At 45.9% G+C, this 19144-nt stretch overlaps 3 protein-coding genes across 3 annotated transcripts; all 3 read right to left on the bottom strand.

Annotated features, from left to right (window-relative positions):
• Positions 1-730: 730 nt before the first annotated feature.
• On the bottom strand, positions 731-5563 carry Krt40 (keratin 40). Its single transcript, XM_003467094.4, has 7 exons — positions 5092-5563; positions 4382-4464; positions 3982-4138; positions 2964-3125; positions 2762-2887; positions 1472-1692; positions 731-1072 (listed from the first exon to the last, which is right to left on the bottom strand). The coding sequence occupies exons 1-7, from the start codon at positions 5539-5541 to the stop codon at positions 970-972; spliced, it is 1302 nt and encodes a 433-aa protein (XP_003467142.2). The 5' UTR covers positions 5542-5563; the 3' UTR covers positions 731-969.
• A 4809-nt stretch (positions 5564-10372) lies between these two features.
• On the bottom strand, positions 10373-11114 carry LOC100730339 (keratin-associated protein 3-3). Its single transcript, XM_003466947.2, has one exon. The coding sequence runs from the start codon at positions 11039-11041 to the stop codon at positions 10745-10747; it is 297 nt and encodes a 98-aa protein (XP_003466995.1). The 5' UTR covers positions 11042-11114; the 3' UTR covers positions 10373-10744.
• Positions 11115-15756: 4642 nt separating this feature from the next.
• On the bottom strand, positions 15757-16462 carry LOC100730619 (keratin-associated protein 3-3). The gene has a single exon (XM_023563821.2). The coding sequence runs from the start codon at positions 16387-16389 to the stop codon at positions 16093-16095; it is 297 nt and encodes a 98-aa protein (XP_023419589.1). The 5' UTR covers positions 16390-16462; the 3' UTR covers positions 15757-16092.
• Between the last annotated feature and the right edge of the window lie 2682 nt (positions 16463-19144).

Genomic DNA, 19144 nt, shown 5'->3' on the forward strand with positions numbered 1-19144 from the left:
AAAAAAAAATTTTTGTGGGTCCCACCACAGTGTCACTCCATTTCTCAGTTTTTAATATTTATTTTATATGTAATTCCCAGAGTTTTCATCCATAGTTAACAGAAAGTAAAGCAATGTGCATCCCTTTCATCTTTCTGGGAATGGAAGTTTCTCTGTTTTGTTTTTTAAATATATGAAAGCAATTATTCTTATAAACTGAAAGTCCAAGACCAGATCAAAGGTACCTATGGCCTATCGTGCAACCACTGGAATAGTGGTCACAGTAAAAGTTTACATTTTTTATTAGGATTGAAAGTGTCTGGGTGATAGAAGTAGAAAAAATTCCACAAGGGTACTTGTGTCTAAGCGTGGTGATGTCTATGTGGAAAACCAATGGTGAGAATAAGAACTGGAAGTTTCCCAAAACACTCGCAATGGCTGTTTAGAGGCTGGAAGATGAGTGTTTTTCTCCCTTACTACAATTAGAAAAAAAAAAAAAAAAAAAGAACCTAAAACTCTTACAATGAGAAAATATCATTTAGTGTATTTTATTCCTAAATTTCCTCTGAGAAATGTATAGGCAGCTGCTTCTACGATTCACAAGCTTTTGTGTGGGTTAACTGATTTGTGTTTGAGCTCTGGAGAACATGTTCGGCCTGGATTTACGCACACCTGATCAGCATTCGTGTTTACACAGCTCTCCTGCCAGCGACGGCTATTACATTAACAACCGTGAGCCGCAAGCTATGAATTTTCCATGCAAAAGGAGCGAAGCACATTTTATTCCAAGGTTAGCAAGAAAGCTTTCTGGGCTCCCAGATGACCACAAAAGAGCTTCAAGGGGAAGAGGGGACGAATAGCCAGGGCTGCAGGTGCAGAGTCTTAGGGTTGGAGAGACCGCAGTCTGGTGTTTTCGGTTTGGCTGTCGCTGTTTGTCGCTGTCTGCGGCTCTGTTTTTGCCAGGGCTACTGGCTTCGATTTTTCCATTTTTCACGCACAGCAGTTTTCCACGGTGCAAAGGATGTAGGCCGAGCCGGGCTCACAAGGGTTGCCGGACGAGGGCATCACCACAGAACAGGGGCTACTGGCGAGCCTGGCAGGGGCGGGGGGAGAATGAATTTTACACTCAGCTGAGCAAGGCCACTGTGGCGGTTGTCATCCTAGAAACCCTGCAACTCCCTTCTGTGGAAATCTCTTTGCAGAACAGCTTTGGACTTATTAAAGCTTATTAAAGCTATTAAATCTTATTTCAACCCTGGGCTCACAGAGACACTTTACAGCAGCAGTGGCTTGTGAGTAACATTTTCTATGTTTTATTCATTTTGCAAATGTCCTGGGCACGTTCACTGTCACAGGCTTAGCCTCTGCCACTCTTCCTCCTCCTCCTTCTCTTTCTCTTCTTCTTTAAAGAAAACCCTCCACACGTTAACCTTGGTCAGACCTTGGGGGCCTCTGCATCAGCCTCTTTGGGGGAGTTTACTGAGGAACTTGCCTGCTGTCCTCCCTGTCCAGCAGGCGGCGGTAGGTGGCGATCTCCTGCTCCAGTCGGGCCTTGGTGTCCAGCAGCACCTGGTACTCCTGGTTCTGCCGCTCCAGGTCACATCGGATCTCCTCCAGCTGGGTCTCCACGTTGTCGATCAGGCCCTGCATCTGGGCCAGCTGGGTGCTGTACTGGGCCTCAGTTTCGGCCATGGTGCATTCCAGAGAGTCGGTCTGCAGGCAGAAGGCATCATCAGAAGGCCCCCGGAGCTCTGCCTCTGGGGTTCCCATTTAGTGCCTCTGACCTCAGTTTTATTCTGTATAAAATGAGGAAGGCAAAACACCTGGCTCATAAGGACTGTGAGGGCTAAGGAATTGGTACGTGTAGGCTTAGAGCTCTTCCTGGGAAAATTTTAAATGCTGTCACAGAGCCAGAAGTCACTTCCACTCTGACCACTGCTACCTGTGACTTCCCTCTGGAGTTTACAAAGGATGGCCAGCATTTGAGAGGAAAGTTTGAGGCTGGGTAGCAGAGACTGGTTAAAAAGAGAAGGGCCCTGGGGTTGAACCCTTAGGATTCAGCTTCTGCTTCACCTCTGGGGGTTGCAGGATTCCTCAAATCCTCAGCCTGGCCTCCGTGTTCCTAGTCCTAGTCAGTGGGTGCACACTGTAGCTCCCCTGGGAGGCTATCGTAAGGGGTGGGCTGTGTCTCGGCTCTCACGTGAGGGGACGCTCAGCTGTTGGCCACCTGAGTGTTCTCCTGGACCTCCTGCATGCACACCAGTGCCTGTCTACAGAGAGTGCTCGTGGTCCTGGCTGCTTGGTGTACATGGCAGTTGGTGGGGTGGGGCATGGTGAGGGGCTGGTAGAAGCCTGGGTCCTGGGACATTTTACCATCCGTGTAGGATAAAAAGCCTGAAAGCTATGCTTTGCTTTAGATATGAAAGAGACCCTACAACATGGTCCTCAATGAAGAGAGTTAAACCCACTGTCATGCCAAATTGCCTTTGGCTCCGAGAGCTCTCTGTCACTCTGCTCTGCCGCTTCTTTCTGTCTCCCCAGGGTGCAGCAGCCTCCTGCTCAGTCCCGGGAGGGAAGATGGCGGCCCTGTGGGACCTTGCAGGCTCTGGAGCTGTCACTCACTCTTGCCTCTAGCTGGATCAACAGCAGTTTATAGGAAAAGATTAGAAAAGGTCATCCTTGCAAGTGGGAAATCCAGCCTGGTCTGGGGTTCCGGCGGAGGGCATGGTTTCTCAGGGGCTGACCTTCCCGTGGTAACCCGACTGCTTTTTGCTACACACACCAGGTTCTGTTGCGCCTGCAGCTCGATTTCCAGCGTGTTGGCTGTGCGCTTTAGCTCCAGGATCTCCACCTGGCACCCCTGCAGCTGCTCAGCACTGGACAGCTGCTGCTGGCTCAGCTCCTCTGCCTGCAACACAGGTCCCTGTTAGAGAACCCCAGGAGGCCGGAGACCAGGTGCCCACCTAGCTGCGCTCAGGGCTAACCTGGGCCGAGAACCACTCTTCCGCCTCCTTGCGGTTGTTGGCCAGCACCGTCTCATACTGCCGCCGCATCTCTTCCAGGGCCCCGTTGAGGTCCACGGTGGGGGCCATGTCCAGCTCCACATTGAGTCGATCTCCAAGCTGTGCACGAAGCACGCTGACCTCCTGGAGGTAGAGACAGTGGACAGTGTACCGCAGAGCCAGGGAACAAACATGTCCATTTGATAAACATGGTGTCCTGTTTTGGTATTGGCAGAGTGGTTAAAAGTGTGGGGGTTTTGATTTACATTGCCTGGCCTGAATCTCTGTTGACCACTTGTAAACACCTCAGTATCTTCCTCTGCAAAACGGTTATGATAATTATACCTCTTCTGGGAGCTGTGAGATGCAGGAGGTTTGCTATGCACACACAGGGCTCACAGAAGTCACAGCAGAGAGCAAAGTGTCAGTAACAAATGTTCCAAGAGAAAATATACTTTGTTATATTATTCAGCCTTCACCAGTGTGGAATAAGCCTATTTTATCACTGAGAGCTCCTTTGAAGATAAAAATACACTATACATTACCCCATCAATTTCCTATCTTGTTTATCTTGTTTTTGGAAATTCTGTAGCTTTTTTTTCTCTTTAAAATAAAATTTTAAAAAATTGAAAAAATATCTTATAATTCAGAAAGGTTTGCAAATGCGGAATATTTAAAAACATGAAGGCAAACACTGCTCAAACCCATCTCCCTTGTCCGTGTTGATTAGGTCAATTTTCACAGCTTGTGGATTAGACGTAGTGGGGGAAGTAACGGCAGGAAGGGTGTGAGGCTTCTTCCTGTGGCACCAGCCTTGGGCAATGACACATGACAAATGTCACCTCTGGGCTCAGGCACACATGGGACGGAGCAGGCAGTGAGTGAGCAAGGAGTGGTCCAGGGTAAGCAACCTCCTCCTGCATTCAGTTCCCACACACAATTTGTAAACTGTCAGCTGGGCTTTGTCACTCTCAGCATCCTTAGTGACTATTTTCCTCACCTCTTGGTGGCTTTTCTTGAGGCACAAGAGGTCGTCCTTCAGCGATTCCACCTGCGCCTCCAGGTCGGACCTGCACAGGCTCAGCTCGCCCAGGATCCCCCGCAGGCCGCTAATGTCATTCTCCAACAGCTGCCGCAGGGACAGCTCGCTGTCGTACCTTTCGCAGCAAGAGAGATGCATGCAGTGCTTGCTCTGCTAGACATGGTACAGAGCTCTGAGTGGGGAACGTGCGCTCCAGAGAGGCCGTCACGCCTCTGCCTGCACCCCAAAGGATGCTAGGTTCAAGCTTTTAAAGCACGCACAGCTTAAAAATATTAGGTAGGGACTATTGGGGATGGAGAGAGTGAGAACATGCCTGAGAGAGCTCCACGGATCACTGTGAAGCTACAGTTGCGCGTACCTTGACCTGAAGTCATCCACGGCCAGTTTGCGGTTGTCAAGTTGCACAGCGAGCCTGGAGTTCTCCGCCTTTGTGCATAAGATCTGAGAAGCAAGTCGTTCCATAAGTAGACGCCCCTTAGAGAGAGGCCTACCCATGTCCTCCTGTGACAACAATGCCTCTCGTTCCCTTGTGCAAGTGTTTGTAAGACAGCACGAAGTTGCTCTCTCCGCACTTTTCTTACTAACAGGTCACTTCACAGAGAAAAGAGCCGAGCCAGTTTCGAGGCAAAGAGGTTTGCTTCTGATGTGCTTTAAATCTCACTACACTCCCAAGCCTTTGGATGCAGTTACGATTTTCTCTGTCCATGGTAATAGAAATGCACCAGTTAAAGAAGGAAAGGAATACTGGGTGACATTTAAAAGGTGACATTCAACACCTGCAAAGAGGAACACACACGTGCAGGCTTGTACCCAGCAGGGATGGCACCGTGCTCCGGGCAGAAGGGGTTTCAGCTATGAGAGTTTTCTCATTCTATAGAGGATAGAAGTCAAGTCTGCCCATCAGTGACTGTTTGTTGTCCCTTGATAATTAATGGCAGCCCTGGGCTCCTGCATGGAGCATTAGCTCTCCGCATTCTCCTCGCCTGTTGTTTATTTCCGTCAAGCAGCTCTGGCAGGAGGCCACACAGCAGCCCCAAGACGGGAAAGGGGAGCCTAGAGATACGGAACCTTTTGCTGGAGGTCTTCGATGGTGTCGAAGTAGCACTGGTAATCGGGGCACACAACCAGGGCATCAGGCTCGCACTGTCCTTGTATCTTGCTCTCCAGCTCTGCGTTGGCCTCCTCCAGGCAGCGCACCTTCTCCAGGTAGTTGGCTAATCTGTCATTCAGGAACTGCATGGTCTCCTTCTCGTGGCTGTTGAAGGCTCCGTCTTCACACCAAGGGCCATTCTCCACCAGGCAGCCACCGTCACAGCCCACAGCCAGGTAGCAGGGTGCCGGGCACCCCGGGGACAGGTGAGTCCCGGGGAGGAGGCTCGAGGCCTGACACCCAGACACAGGGCCAGCACTGGAAAGACGAGTGACTGCTGGGGAACAGGTCGAGGCGGGGGCGCAGCCTACATCTCTGGCACAGGACTCAGGGGAGCCACGCACCAGCGAACCAGCAGCAGTCATCATCGTCTGGGAGGCTGCGACAATCCGACGGCCTTGACTCCAGATGCCTGCTTCCCTCCGACACTTTTATATGGCGCCCGCATGGGTGTTTACGGAGGCTGACGGACGCTCTCGCCTCCTCCATGGGTACTGTTTGCAGCACACGTTTCATTAGTGTCGTGTATTTACCGAGGAAGTTCCATGCCTCGTAAAAGGATAACCTTAGGTTACTAAATCTGGACTTGGGCCATTTCCATTGGCTGGGAGAATAAAATACTTATTTCAGAAAACCTTCTCAGGAAGCATTGTCCTCTTGGTGAAATAAGGAACAAAGGAGAAAATTTGGTACAGCCGTGATTAAAAATGCAGCCCACTTCAACTAAGGAAAATAATACCCCATCAGTTTTGATTCTGTGGATTGACGACTTGTGTGTATCTTTAAGAGCAATGTGACAGCTCATTAAGTGACATTGATTTGTTTTCATTACCATTAAAGTCATTCTGATTAGCAGTCTTGGAGCTTGTTGTGGTCTTAAAGCAGGTGTGTACATGATGGAGGTACAAGGTGTGTTTGGCTTAAAGTGTGTGCCTGTGTGAGTGTGCATGTGAACTGTGTCTCCCTGTTTTCACATTGAAAAGTCACTTTACATAAGTGATGATCGACAGCTTAGATGATAGAAATTGGGGGGGGGGTCATGTTTACAGCATACCATCCCCCAGACAAGGAAACACTAGGCAGAGAGAAAAATAAACAACACTATGGATGGCCGTGGGCAGTGCCAGGGTTGTACATTGTGCGATATCCCCTGACCTCAGGACATTGGACATACATGTCTATGTTTGATCGCCTATGGAAACAAAGCCCAGACTTTTTATTGTGACAGATAAGGCCTTCTTCAATGCAGGCCTGATTAACCTATTGCAATCCAAATATTAAATATTATAATCCAAGTACTGTCATTCCCTTCCTAATCTTCCCCAAAACCCAGAAAGTTTTATTTGCAACCCCAGTGAAACACTATTGGAATCCTGGCAAGTTAATTCCAATCTACCACCTCCAATGCAACTCATGGGAGAGCAAAGATACCAAGACACATTCAAAGTTAAGGGCAGCCAAAGGGTCCTACTTCCGATCCTAATGAGGATGTGTGGATAAAGGCCCTGGTCCAAGGCCTCTCCCAGGACTGATTATCTCATGAAAAAGGGCATGGCTCAGGGATGGGTGACAGTGAGGATGGCAGGGATTATGTGAGTAACTTGAGCTGGCCAGGCTGGGAATAAAGCACCTCTGCAATTTGTGGGAAGATATGCAGACAGAGCAGTATGCATAACTGGACTGGGGTAGCATATGAATGAATTTAGGGGGCTGTTGCTTCGGTTTCTGAACTGAAACTGCAGCAACTTGCGTGCTTGGGGAGTCACAGCCCCTTACTGTGAGGCTCACACCCAGCTGACATTCCTGGAGTTGAGTGGCTCTGTTGTCCCTCTGCGCTTCAATCTGTTAGAGAGAGCAGCACGCAAGGAAACAGGAGGCTTCCAGGCTGGCCTCCAGGATTACACATCAGCACCTCAGTCGGTCTTGTCCGCATCACTGAGAGCCGCCTGCAGGGAGAAGGGAACAGCATAGTCCGCTGTGCTTGTGCGTATCAGCCTCTGGAAGCAAGCCTTGTCTTAGCTAGTGCTGCAGCAGCTGCTCTGCACTCGAGGGGCGCCCGAATCATCTCCTACGTTACCTTTCAAGGCTGCTGTTCTAATTTCTGTCTCACAGACCAAACTGGCCATTCTTCAAAATTGCTGGGTGCCATCCCCTCTGTCATTCCCTGCCTGATGAACTCGGGTGACAAATTCAACACAGATGTCACTCAGCTGTTTCCCAGAGACCCTTTGCGGGGGCCCCAGCTCTCTCGCAGCTGTCACATTGCTTTTGAACTCTATAGATTTTTATGTATATTGATTGTAGTTTATCAGTTAGATGGATCTTGTCTTCTTGTTCTCTACATGTGGGACATACATTCAATAAACCCTTAACCTATGTGCTAAAAATGCACCCACTGAGGTCGACTGTGGCTTCTCTTTTGATACACAATTATTTACAAAAGATTGACACTAAAAGAGACAAAAATTTGTGGAAGACAGAACCCTGTCCTACTGCTCAGAATATTTATATCCTTCACCCAGCTGTTAGTGCTTACCAGCTGTATTTTCCTTAGGTAGTTATTCAGCCCCTTCTTGGAAAACAACACCTGCCTTTTCTACTGTATATGCCTGTCAAATAATAAACAAGACATGTATTTCACTTAATAAATAGTAATACTTAACAGCACCTTAAATCCTCAGTTGCTGCATCTTGGACCCTCGTGACTCTACAATTATCAGGTGTGTATTCTTTTTCTTCTTTAATATCTTCCATGTACAGATAACTTTACATATGATTAAGTGCAGTTTTGGCCAGTGGGCACAGTTCTGTAATCACTGCCCTAGTTAAGATCCTCTAAGTCTCCGTAATTCTTTGGATAGCTCAGAACACTGATGATACCAAAAATCCACACTGAAGTAGAACATTTCAGAAACTGCAGCTGTGGAGAGCAAAGTTCGGTAGCTGTGTCTCTGCTTGGTCAGTACTCAGCCTCTGAAGGGGACTAGTGTACCGACTCCTGGTGCCTTAGATGGGCATTGCTGATTTTTTGATTTTGTGAACAGAATCACATGATGGGTGTGTTCTTGTGTTTTTTCTTCACTCAGGGCCATGTTAATTTATCTGTGTTGCTAAGGAATATTCCACTGAACCCTCAGGTTGTTTATTCTCTTTTGCAGGGACAGTTCGATTATTTCTTGTTTAAGGCTATTATGAACAAACATTCTGTACATTCTTTAATATATATTTATTAAATTCCTCTTGTTTAATACCCAGGCATAGAATTGTTGAGTCACTGAATAAGTGTATATTTTACAAGAAACTTCCAGGCTTTTTGCCCCAATCTGCTATAAATTTATATTTCTCAAATGACTATGTGCAGCCCCTCTCCTGGCCTTTTGAGTATGTTCATTGATAGACAACTACTCAATCTTTTGCCTGTAATTTTTTTTTTCTTTTTTCTTTTTTATCGGTACCAGCGGTCGAACTCACGATTGCCTGCTTGCAAGGCAGGCCGCTTATGCTGCTGAGCTAAATCCCCAGCCCCTTTGCCTATAATTTTATGCTTGGAATATTGAGTCCTTTGTTAGACATCTGTATTTTGAACATTTTTTCCTGTGATGTGCTTGTCTTTTTTATTTTCTTAGTTATGCTTGTAAAGTTCTGTTGTAGTTTCTCGTAGGTGCTCTGTGTCTCCTCTGAGGAACATCTGCGTATCACAAGACGCCTTGTTAGTTTATGGTTTGCTTTCTTAAATCTTCTGTTAGCTTTACAATTTTAACTTTGACATTTAGGCTACTGAAATACCTTAATTAATTTTATGGACGATGTCTGCAGTCAAGGTTTATTATGTTCTAGTCAACTGATCCAGGGTGACAACTTCATCAGAAGTCTGAGGACTGAGCCTGCCCAGGTTCCGGTCATTTTTCTCTATGGACTTTGGTTTGGGTTAATTTGATCCATTGACCTCATTCCTAATTGACAATGACCAATTTTCTACAAAGCCACTTTTGAATTCTTTATTTTGGATATTGTACACTTTATTTCTAGAATTTTCATTTATTTCTCTCATTTACTGTAAATAATTTAAATTTAATTCATTAAATTAAACCCTAAAATTACACTTTTCTGGTGAGATCCCTTTCCTTGCCCTTTCTCCTTTCATATCTATGCATCTTTCCCTTTAAGTCCTTGGAACTATTTGTAAGAAATGTCTGAATGTTTAGGGATCCCTGGAACTATTTTTATTCCCTACTTTTCCTCACCGTTTTTCTCTGATCTCCTCTTGATGCTGGGTGGAATCCCCTAGTTGCTTCACATTTCTGAGTTTATTATCATCCGCTGATCACCCTGGAGGGATGTTTTGGAACTCTTGCTTATGCGGGGCGTTGTTTGTTGTGACAGGGAGTTAAATCACTGCCGGATCCTTCTGCTCCTCCTGGGCTTGGTTCCAGGTTTGGATAGAGTGAGTGTCACTTAGTGTGTGCTGTGTTCCGGGTTGTGATCTTTATTCTTCTGACTTGTTGCTTCTGGGACATCAGTTGAATGCCTAGGGCATTTCGACCACAGCTCTCCACCAGTGTGTCTTTGACTGTGTCTTTGACAGTTTCTGTTTATCTTTTTTAGTCCTGTGGCAGCAATCTTGATGTTCTCAACTTTTTGGGCCCTCCTTTCCTAAGGTGACTGGTAGAACACTTCTTATATTTTTTATTATAATAGAGCAACTGGGCTTCAGGAAATAATTATAAACTGCATGAAAGAACAGAGGGTTACTATGGTTGTGTCTGCCTTACCTGCAAGACAGCTACCCACTACTTATTTTGAATGGAAAAGCTAAACATAGGATATATAATAAGCATTTAATAAATATTAGTGGATCATCGATTCTTTCATGGCTAATCAGGGGCCCTGGAGTTGTCCTTACAGTTAATCATGTTTGGTGTTCAGCTCATGTTCAATATTTCCCAACCTGTCTTAACCGTATTTTGGGAGGACGAGTGGTGGAAAATCTCCTTCAAGTATGCTGTAGACTCTGGCACCTCATAGGCCAGGCCGTTTGGGTTTCTTCAAACACCAAGAACAGCAAAAGCAAGAAATATTTCTGTACGGTCACCATTTTCAGATTTACCCCCGTTCCCGGTTTTTCTTAAAATGCCAACATTGGAAGTTAAGAAACACATTTAATGAATCCATGGAAACCAATAAAAGCAATTGTAGAGCTTTGTGCTATGCTGGAGATACACAGTTTATTAGGACGGTCATGAGGAAGCTCCTCAATTTGGGGAAAGATTCCACCCAAGACTGGAAACAGAATTCCCAAGCACCCAAAGCAAGAAGCACTTTAGCATGAAAGAATCAAGCAGCCTTGGGAAGCCCCTGGACATCCACCTGGTCAAACCGTGGTTTGACTGCGTGGTGACGGGAAGTGTCTTGTTGCGTTCCTGGTAAAGGCAGTGGGTGAGGTCAGTGATTCTGCCATCCGTGTTCCAGCGTCTAAGGCAGAGGACATCAGCTGCAGGTGCGGTGCCAGGTGAAAGCTAGAGGTCCAGGGTTGGTTCTTCCCACGACAGGCCCTACACGAAGCCGGCAGGGTCAGCAGCCGCTGGGGAGGCAGGGGTCGCAGCAGCGCTGGGTGAAGGTGGTGAGGTTGATGGTCTCCAGGCCCGGGGTTGGCTGGCAGGAGTTGAGCAGGAAGCAGGTGGGCACACAGGGCTGGGGAATGTGGCAGGGTGGGGGACAGTTGTCGCAGCAGGTGGGCTCCAGTTGCCAGACAGTGTGTGGGCAGGTGCTGGGCAGGCAGACCCCGCAGCGGCAGGACTTGTCTGCGGAGCAGATGGTGGTGGCGGGGCCAGAGGGGACACTGCAGCCGCGGGTGATGCAGCAAGCCATGGTGTGTGCCGGGAGCCTGGCTAGCTCTGGTTTTCAAGAAAGAAGAAGGTTCTGAGGTTCAAATGCCTCCTTCTCTTGCTCCTGGGCTTTTATGCACAGTAGCCCAGTGGGTTGGACCCAATCAGAATCTTCTTTCCTGGTTCTTGTTTATGTTACTGCCTCCATTACCTTTAATTGCTCTGACATCTAGATGCCCATAAAGAGTCTCTATTTCCCTAATTATCTTTTATTTGAGTTCATTGCTAAATCTGAAGTGATTACTCTTGCTGTTTGTCACAGGAGCGCAAGCTTTATGGGGTTATCACAAAGGCTTCTGCCATTAGAATTCCAGCGCCAGCCCTGCCAGAAGCCTGGATTGTTAGCCCCCTGCAGTGCTCCCGTCTCCTCCCTGGTGTGTCTGGTTTTCATGCTCTTCCCCTTGGCACCAATTGTCCCCATGAGGTGTTCTTGCTTTGAAGAGCTGAACTTAATTTTTGTGATTTTTTTTCATCTTTGAGGCTTTTGGAGGTTGATATTGCACTCATGTGGAGAAATAGGTCTATGAGAAATGTGGGCAAACTTAAAACAGATCTGTGATACTCATATTATATATTCATTAAAATGTTGGATGATATAGAAAAGCATAAAGGCAAATCATTCATTACCTCATCAATAGAAATTACCTAGTAATATTTTATAGATGTACATACACAGAATCACTTTTGCATATTGTGTTGAGTGTCTTTGTTACATTACTGGAATCACATTGTATTGTGGGCTCTATAACTTACATTTCACTTAGACATGTACATTTTCCTTATATTCTTAGGTATAGTAGATGATGTTGTTTTAAATTTTTCCTAATATTCTTCAGACAATTACATTTCTAAGTTACTTGAAATTTCCATATTATGAAGCAGTTAGGTTATTTTTCTCTATGATAATTGTGGCAAAGGAGAGGAACTATATATAAATCTTTGTGCACATTTCTGATTATTTCAGAAGCAGAAATAATTATCAGGTAGAATTATAAGAGAAGATGCCAATTATCAGCATTCTTCAGGCTTTGATAATCGTTGCCGTATAGCTCTGTGGAAGGATTCTATTTCCCTGTTTTCTACTCATTCCATCAGCTGAGTTTGACCAAGAATTCCCACTTCCTCATAACTTTTATGGGTATTTTAAAAGTGTTATTTGATGAGCAAAAATGAAATTTCCTCATTTTATTGTGTTTCATAAATAGATGAAAACATTCTTGTGTTTATCTTTCTACTGAGAATTAGCTTACTTCATTTCCTGTGCTAGTAATTATAGGCAAGTTGACTTTTCTTTCTTTATTTACTTACTTATTTTTGGCCTAAGTTCATATACACTACATGAAAGAATAACTTAAACCCACAATGCAAAAATTCAAGCAAAATTGCTACCAGTGGAAAGCGAACTATGGGTCTGAGATAGATTATTATGCTAACTTTTATTTCACTCCTGTCCCCACCACTGTATTGTATTTTCTACCCAAATCGAGTATATCTGTGGTAGAAAAGACCCATGTCCTATTTCCAGGCTATGGTTTACACGCAGGCACAATTCAGGGTTCAGAGTGAGCGCTAGTGGGTTCCTGGCCGTATCACCTTTCCACCTGAAGTCATTTCCCCTTAGCAGGGGAGGACTCACTCACCCTTCAAGCCCTGTTCTTCACATTCTCCTCCACCTCCTCCTCTACGTCCATCAGTGCGTGATGGGGAGCATATGTATTTGTTTGGGGAATGGAGAAGTAGATAAAGGAGACCCTATAAGGAGTTGGAGAGCTCTTTCCTGGTCCTGGTACTGCTAGAGACCTCTCTTGTTAGGGGAACAATTCACTTTTTAGAATTTTGTTTTTCTTTTCTGTAAAACAAGGGTAATAATGTCTACATTCCTCCTCTGCGAAGACTATTGGAAGAGTCGCATGAGGTAAAAAGCAGTGAAGTCCATAGACAACCATAAAGAACTACCTAAAGATAAATTATTATCATCATCAAAGTGAGTTGTAGATCAATTTCAAGGCAAAGTAAAGACCAAAGAAACAGTCAAAAGCAAAAGGTGAAATTTGGAGCTGCCAGTAAGAGAGCAACTTTATGAGAAATAGCAAAGATTAATCTCAAAAGCTTGTAATGAATGGACAAGTATTCAAATATACAAGAAGAGAAGGTGGTGGTATGTGAATTAATAAATTAAAAATCTGAAAAAGTTATCTGTGCCTCCCCCAGGACTTCCCCCAGATTTATCTGCATAAATATCTACCAAACTGTGTACTCTGTAATAAAGCGAGGAATTTCGGACTGTTAAATATTTCATTCAGTAGCTAAAATTCCATCTGATAGTCAGTTACTGAGCAATCGCCATGTATCAGATACTGTGACAAATGCTAGGGGTACCACAGTGGGCACAGTAGACATCCCTGCTCTGTGACCTAGTGGGAAAATTTATCAACACAGTATTATACATTGCTGCTATACTGTCTGATTGTAGGAAGGAAAGCATTAGGTGCGGGAGGGGTGGGGGGGAATCCCATGAAAACAAAAGGAAGGGAATTATCTTGGCATTGTAAAAGAAGCATAGTAAAGGGAAAATGGCTTGGAGAGGGCTACAATTAGAATTTCATGACAGAAAGGTATCAGTTTCTTACTCAGAATTCACTGGTCCTTAGGGCTCTCCACAAAAGGTTAAAAGAATTGCTATTTGTGTAGAGCATCCTGCTTCTGTAATTAAGATTTAAGATTGTGGAACAGAAACCCTTGTAAAGCAGCAGGTGTGGGGCGGGTTTAATCTCATCCTTTCTATTGACAAGATTGCTAGGACTCTACTAGTCCTCTACTATATTTTCTCTTCAGTGGACTTAGAGACCTGGGGCTCATCCTTTGTTTATTACTGAAGATGAAGAGTCCTAGAGCAGTGACATGCTTGTCCTCAGACGGCACAGTGACTCACTGGAATCATGACACCCCATTTGTGGTTTTTAATGGGAGTGTAAACCGTGCATCAGAGCTATGAAATCTATTTTGTCTTAAAATAAAAGATCTCTCTTTTTCCTTTGAGTAACTGCAGGAAAAATATGGCAATCCTTGTTTGAATGGTAGATTTTCAAAGTGATGAAAATCAGGACACACATGCATCCCATCCCTATCGACTTCTCGTTAGTCGATAGGGATAACGGCGGTGATGAGAATGTAAATCAGAGGAACAGTGGAAAGGAGCAGAGGCATAGTAAGACAGTCAGTCCCTGGCTTCAAACCTTTCATTGCTTTGAGACTTAAGTTGAAGCGCTCTGCTTTGGAGAGTCTGCACCTCCAGGCTTTGCATTTCTCCCATTCACCCCGTCCTTCCCAGCACCCTCCGGTAGCTCCCCTCACCCTTGTGACTTGCTAAGCTGGTGCTCCTGCTCCTCCTCCTGCCCGTTCATCCTTGAGGACCTCTTCTGGAGAGCAAAGGGGCTCCCCTGGTCCTGCCACGCTGCTGCTGGGTCCACTTCCTCCTCCAACATGCGGGCCTAGCTGCCTCTCCATCCTCAGCCAGTGGGGATCATCTGCTGTAGTTCTGCACATGTGAAATTAACACACATGTGTCATGATTACGATAACGTGCCTATCTCTTTCCCTGGATTTGGGGGAAGTTTGAGGGTGCTTTAGGTAAAAGATTTCTTTTGCAAAATTTTAATGAATTTCTTAGTATGTGCCTGCTGCCCAGAAGAGTGATATTCATTTTGTGGGAACTGGTACAGCCATGTAACGTATATCCTGGTTGTTTTCAGTCTCTTTACTCCCTCCTCTTCCCTTCCTATCCCCCATAATAGCATTTCTTTTTATTTATCCCTCTAGATGGAAGATGGTGCCAGGCATCGGGGAAACACTCAAGAGATGTTGACCAAATGAGCAAATGTACTAAATATCTCAGCAACAGCATCCTAGGAGTGTTCGAGCTAGAACTCTGTTCATTATAAGTCTGACGCTTAGGAAGCCTGTGAGAAATATTCTAGGAAGTCTCTTTTCAGAGAGACAGCCAGGTTCTTCAAGGACACTCAAAAACATATTTGCCTAAAAGCGTTTGTTTTTTCTCTTTCTTCCCTACCTTTTCCCACCCCACGCACATCTCCCAACTTTATCTCTGTTTTTTTCCGTGTGTTTCCGTGAATGTACTACATGCATGTGTGCATGTGTATTGCATAGAAAACATCGCATGCGAATCCTCCGTAGACTCAGAAAAGCATAGTTTGCTGAGATAAAGTTGAGCAGAGTGATAAAGTTAACTGATGTAGTAGGTCACATTTAATCAATACTTCGGCTCTGGCTCTCAGGCAGTCACCTGATGGTATCAAATTCTATAGCAGGAGTCCAAGGTCAGCCTCAACTACATAGCAGGACTGTGCCTCAAAAACGAAAACCAAAACAAAACAAAAAGCCTTATGACTTTGAGAATCTTCAATCTCCATTTTTCTCATCTACTGATGCTATTTTGAGGGTTACATGAATGAACACACATGATTCACCTAGAAAAAATTAGGTAAATGTACACTGGCTCATTCCAGCAAGGTATTTGTCTGAGGAAGAGGAGAAACAGAAGGTGAACATGAAAGAACCAATGTTAGCAAGCTGTGCTAGTGAGTTTTCCTGGTTCCTTAATGAACTTAAAAATTATTTTCATCTGTTTTTTAAATAGAAATATGTCCCAAACTCTAACATAAACAAAGAACACGTGTGCCCAGAGAAATAAAGTTTATTAGAAAACCCATCGGCAGGTTCCTTTGCTTTTATGAAACTGTTGAGTATGGGAAATAAGATCCAGGAAGCAACATAACCAAGAAGGTCTTGAAAGTCTGAAGTCTTAGAGGTTTTCATAGCATTTTGATAATGGAAGACTTGCACCTGCTCAAATGAACCAAATTGTTAGTCAAATAACCAGAGAGGAATTTCTTGGCTTTCTCTCCATTAGAGGCAAAGGTAGGGTTCCCGCCTCTGGGCCATCTGTTAATCTTCTGTGGCAGGTGAATACTGACTAGAGATCTGCCGGGGTCACCATGTTGGGCCAGTCACATGTCAGCAGCCGCTGGGGAGGCAGGGGTCGCAGCAGCGCTGGGTGAAGGTGGTGAGGTTGATGGTCTCCAGGCCCGGGGTTGGCTGGCAGGAGTTGAGCAGGAAGCAGGTGGGCACACAGGGCTGGGGAATGTGGCAGGGTGGGGGACAGTTGTCGCAGCAGGTGGGCTCCAGTTGCCAGACAGTGTGTGGGCAGGTGCTGGGCAGGCAGACCCCGCAGCGGCAGGACTTGTCTGCGGAGCAGATGGTGGTGGCGGGGCCAGAGGGGACACTGCAGCCGCGGGTGATGCAGCAAGCCATGGTGTCTGCTGGGAGCCTGGCTAGCTCTGGCTTTCAAGAAAGAAGAGGGTTCTGAGGTTCAAATGCCTCCTTCTCTCACTCCTGGGCTTTTATACACGCAGCCCAGTGGGTTGGGTCCAACCGGAGGGCTTTCCACGCTTGGCTTTGTTTATGACATTCTTTTCCCTTAAGATTTTGTAATCAGTTTGGAATTTTCCTGCCTATTTAGAGCTGCAACCCTTATTAAAGCAAGCAAGTTTTTGACTCACTGACCTGTTATTTTTGTCACGAGATCATCATATTTTATCATCACAGGATTCTGCTGTGCCCACCCTTGCATGGACTCTGGTGATCAACCAAGTGACTTCTGCTGTGGTTTTACAGCTAAGGTCTTCTTGCTTCCTCCTCCTTAGTTTTAAACAGTAGGCACAGCATGATGTGATGGGCAGTAGCTAATCTGAGAAATGGTTAATTAGTTTTTAACTCACTGAAGTCAGCGAGGCTAGGGACACTCAAAGATTATGTTTCATTTGATTACTCTGTGCATCTCAAATGTATTAGTCTTATTTCCTGATGATATAATTCCGATTCTAGAGAGCAAGGAAGGTGACAGAATGGTGTCAGATTACAGTCGTTCATTATTTTAAGTAAATCAATAGTGAGTTTCTAAAAATTGTTTTATTCTGTTTCTATAGGGTCAGCATTTTTAAAGTTATACCAACCTTGCAGTGAGTAAAAGTTATTGGAGCAAAGATGCACCCAGTTGCAATCCTGTAATAAATGCACCATTCAAAGAAAACCACCTCGGTCTTCCTTTTCCCTTAAGCAATGCATAGACTTTAACATAAGAGGAAACTGACCCAAAAAGAAAAATCCCAGATTCTCAGATGGCAGTGGGTTTTGGAAGCAGAACTTATCTAACGTGGTTCAGAGCTGTGGCACTCCTGTGGGTCATTTTGCATGCTCTCCCCTGTCAGTGTGTGTGTTTGCTTTTATCTCTTGGGTCTTCTTCAGTGGTTGCTGATTGCTCTGAGAAATGCCGGGTGCAGCATCCTTCGCTTCAGTTGGTCCTAATTTGCCCTCCCAAAGGTTGGCAGGTGAAGCTGTCGCACGGGACAATCTCCAGTCCACGCTTCTGACCTCTTCACACACTTCCTCAGCACAAAACTGCTTGGCTGGTGGAATTCGACTTCCATGCCCTGCTAAATGGCAGGTGACTACTGAATAAATGAGAAGTGTGGCTTCCTTGCTGAGTTGCTCTGGGGAGGATGCCACCAAAAACCAATGCAATTTTAAAAGAAGAGAAAAAAATGACTGGAGTGTGTGTGAGAAAAGCCCATGAGCAGAGTGAGTTCGGTTTGGGCTGAAATATTGATAGGCACTGTAAAGGGAACCAGGTAAAGCTGATAGGAAAGCAAAGCTTCCCGAGTACTTGCCACCCCTGTGTCCTCCCTGTAAGGTTTCTTGGGCTCGAAGTGTCCTTCTGTGACTGATTCTTTGTTTCTCAGTCCTGCTTGTTCCTCCAGTCTCTGCTCAAATATCTCTATAAAGAGATTCTTCCAGATTCTTTCAGATGTTCCCTTTTCTCCTCCGCCCTGCAGAATGGGCTCACTGCCCTTCCATGCAGATGATGGTCTCACTTACCTTTGGCTTTCTCTCTCCAATACAAGATCCTGGGAAGTGGGAATTTTATCTTAACCTTGTCTCTTTCAGGCACCTGGGACTAGGCCTGGAACTCACTAGGCACATTTGCTGGATATTTAATGAACTGGCTTAAATTACAGATTAGAACGTATGCTGGGGTTTTAACTAACTTCCAGCTCCCCTTCTCTGAAAGGAAATGGGAATTTATGTAAATAGGCAGGAAAGACTTAAAACTAAAGGTAGCTTCTGACCTTGGAACTTTAAACAATTCTTACTTAGAGTGAATGCATTTTATTACACGGGCAGGCCCCCAGATGTCTACGTGCCCCTGGGAGACGTCCTCTGGGCTGTGAGATGTACAATGGTGATGTCAGAAGGCATCATTCCGCTGGACCTGTCTGTGGCTTCACGATGCCTGTGTCAGGAGTTCTTGGTCAATGAGAGCATTAAACATGGAGACGGCACTGTCTGGGGAGTGGTGCTGTTTATTGACTTTTATAGCACGGGCCTTCTGATGGCATCCTTTGCCAGTTCTTTGGAATCGCTGTTCAAAACAAGGAAGGAGGATGCCTGGCAGACCGAAGGCTCAGAGCTGAGACGGCGTCCAGGCACCCAGTGGAAGGACATCTGCTAAGTACCCTTCCTGACGACGGGAGGTCCCCGGGGCCACATGGGCAAGCTCTTGGCAATGCCAGTGGCCAGCGGCAAGGAGGTTCCCACTCACAGGACTAGACACAGGTGGTGACAGAGACCCCCGTCAGGTTCGGGGTGGGGCTGCACTTCCTGAGCAGCCAGCAGGATGACACGTAGGTGTCAGGCACACAGCAGGGTGGGGGACAGGGGTCACAGCAGGCGGGCTGAAGGAGGCTGATCCTGTGCGGGCAGGTGCTGGGCAGGCAGAGCTCACGTGGGCCGCAGATGTCAGAGGAGCAGAGGCTGATGGCAGGGCCAGTGCGGACAGGGCAGCACCGATGGAGCCGGGTGTCAGAGCAAGCCATGGTGACACTCTTCAGGCGGAGGCTTTGTTGCCAGAAGTGGTTTTTTCCTCTAGGGAGCTGTCCTCGGTGGGTCTTTTATACCTGCCTGTTTTGAAGAACATGGCTTCCGTCCTCCAGGACATTTCCTTGTTTGT

Source organism: Cavia porcellus, unplaced genomic scaffold (assembly GCF_034190915.1).
Source record: "Cavia porcellus strain 051 isolate PalLab524CR breed Dunkin Hartley unplaced genomic scaffold, mCavPor4.1 scaffold_6, whole genome shotgun sequence".
In the NCBI taxonomy this organism is placed as follows: Eukaryota; Metazoa; Chordata; class Mammalia; order Rodentia; family Caviidae; genus Cavia; species Cavia porcellus.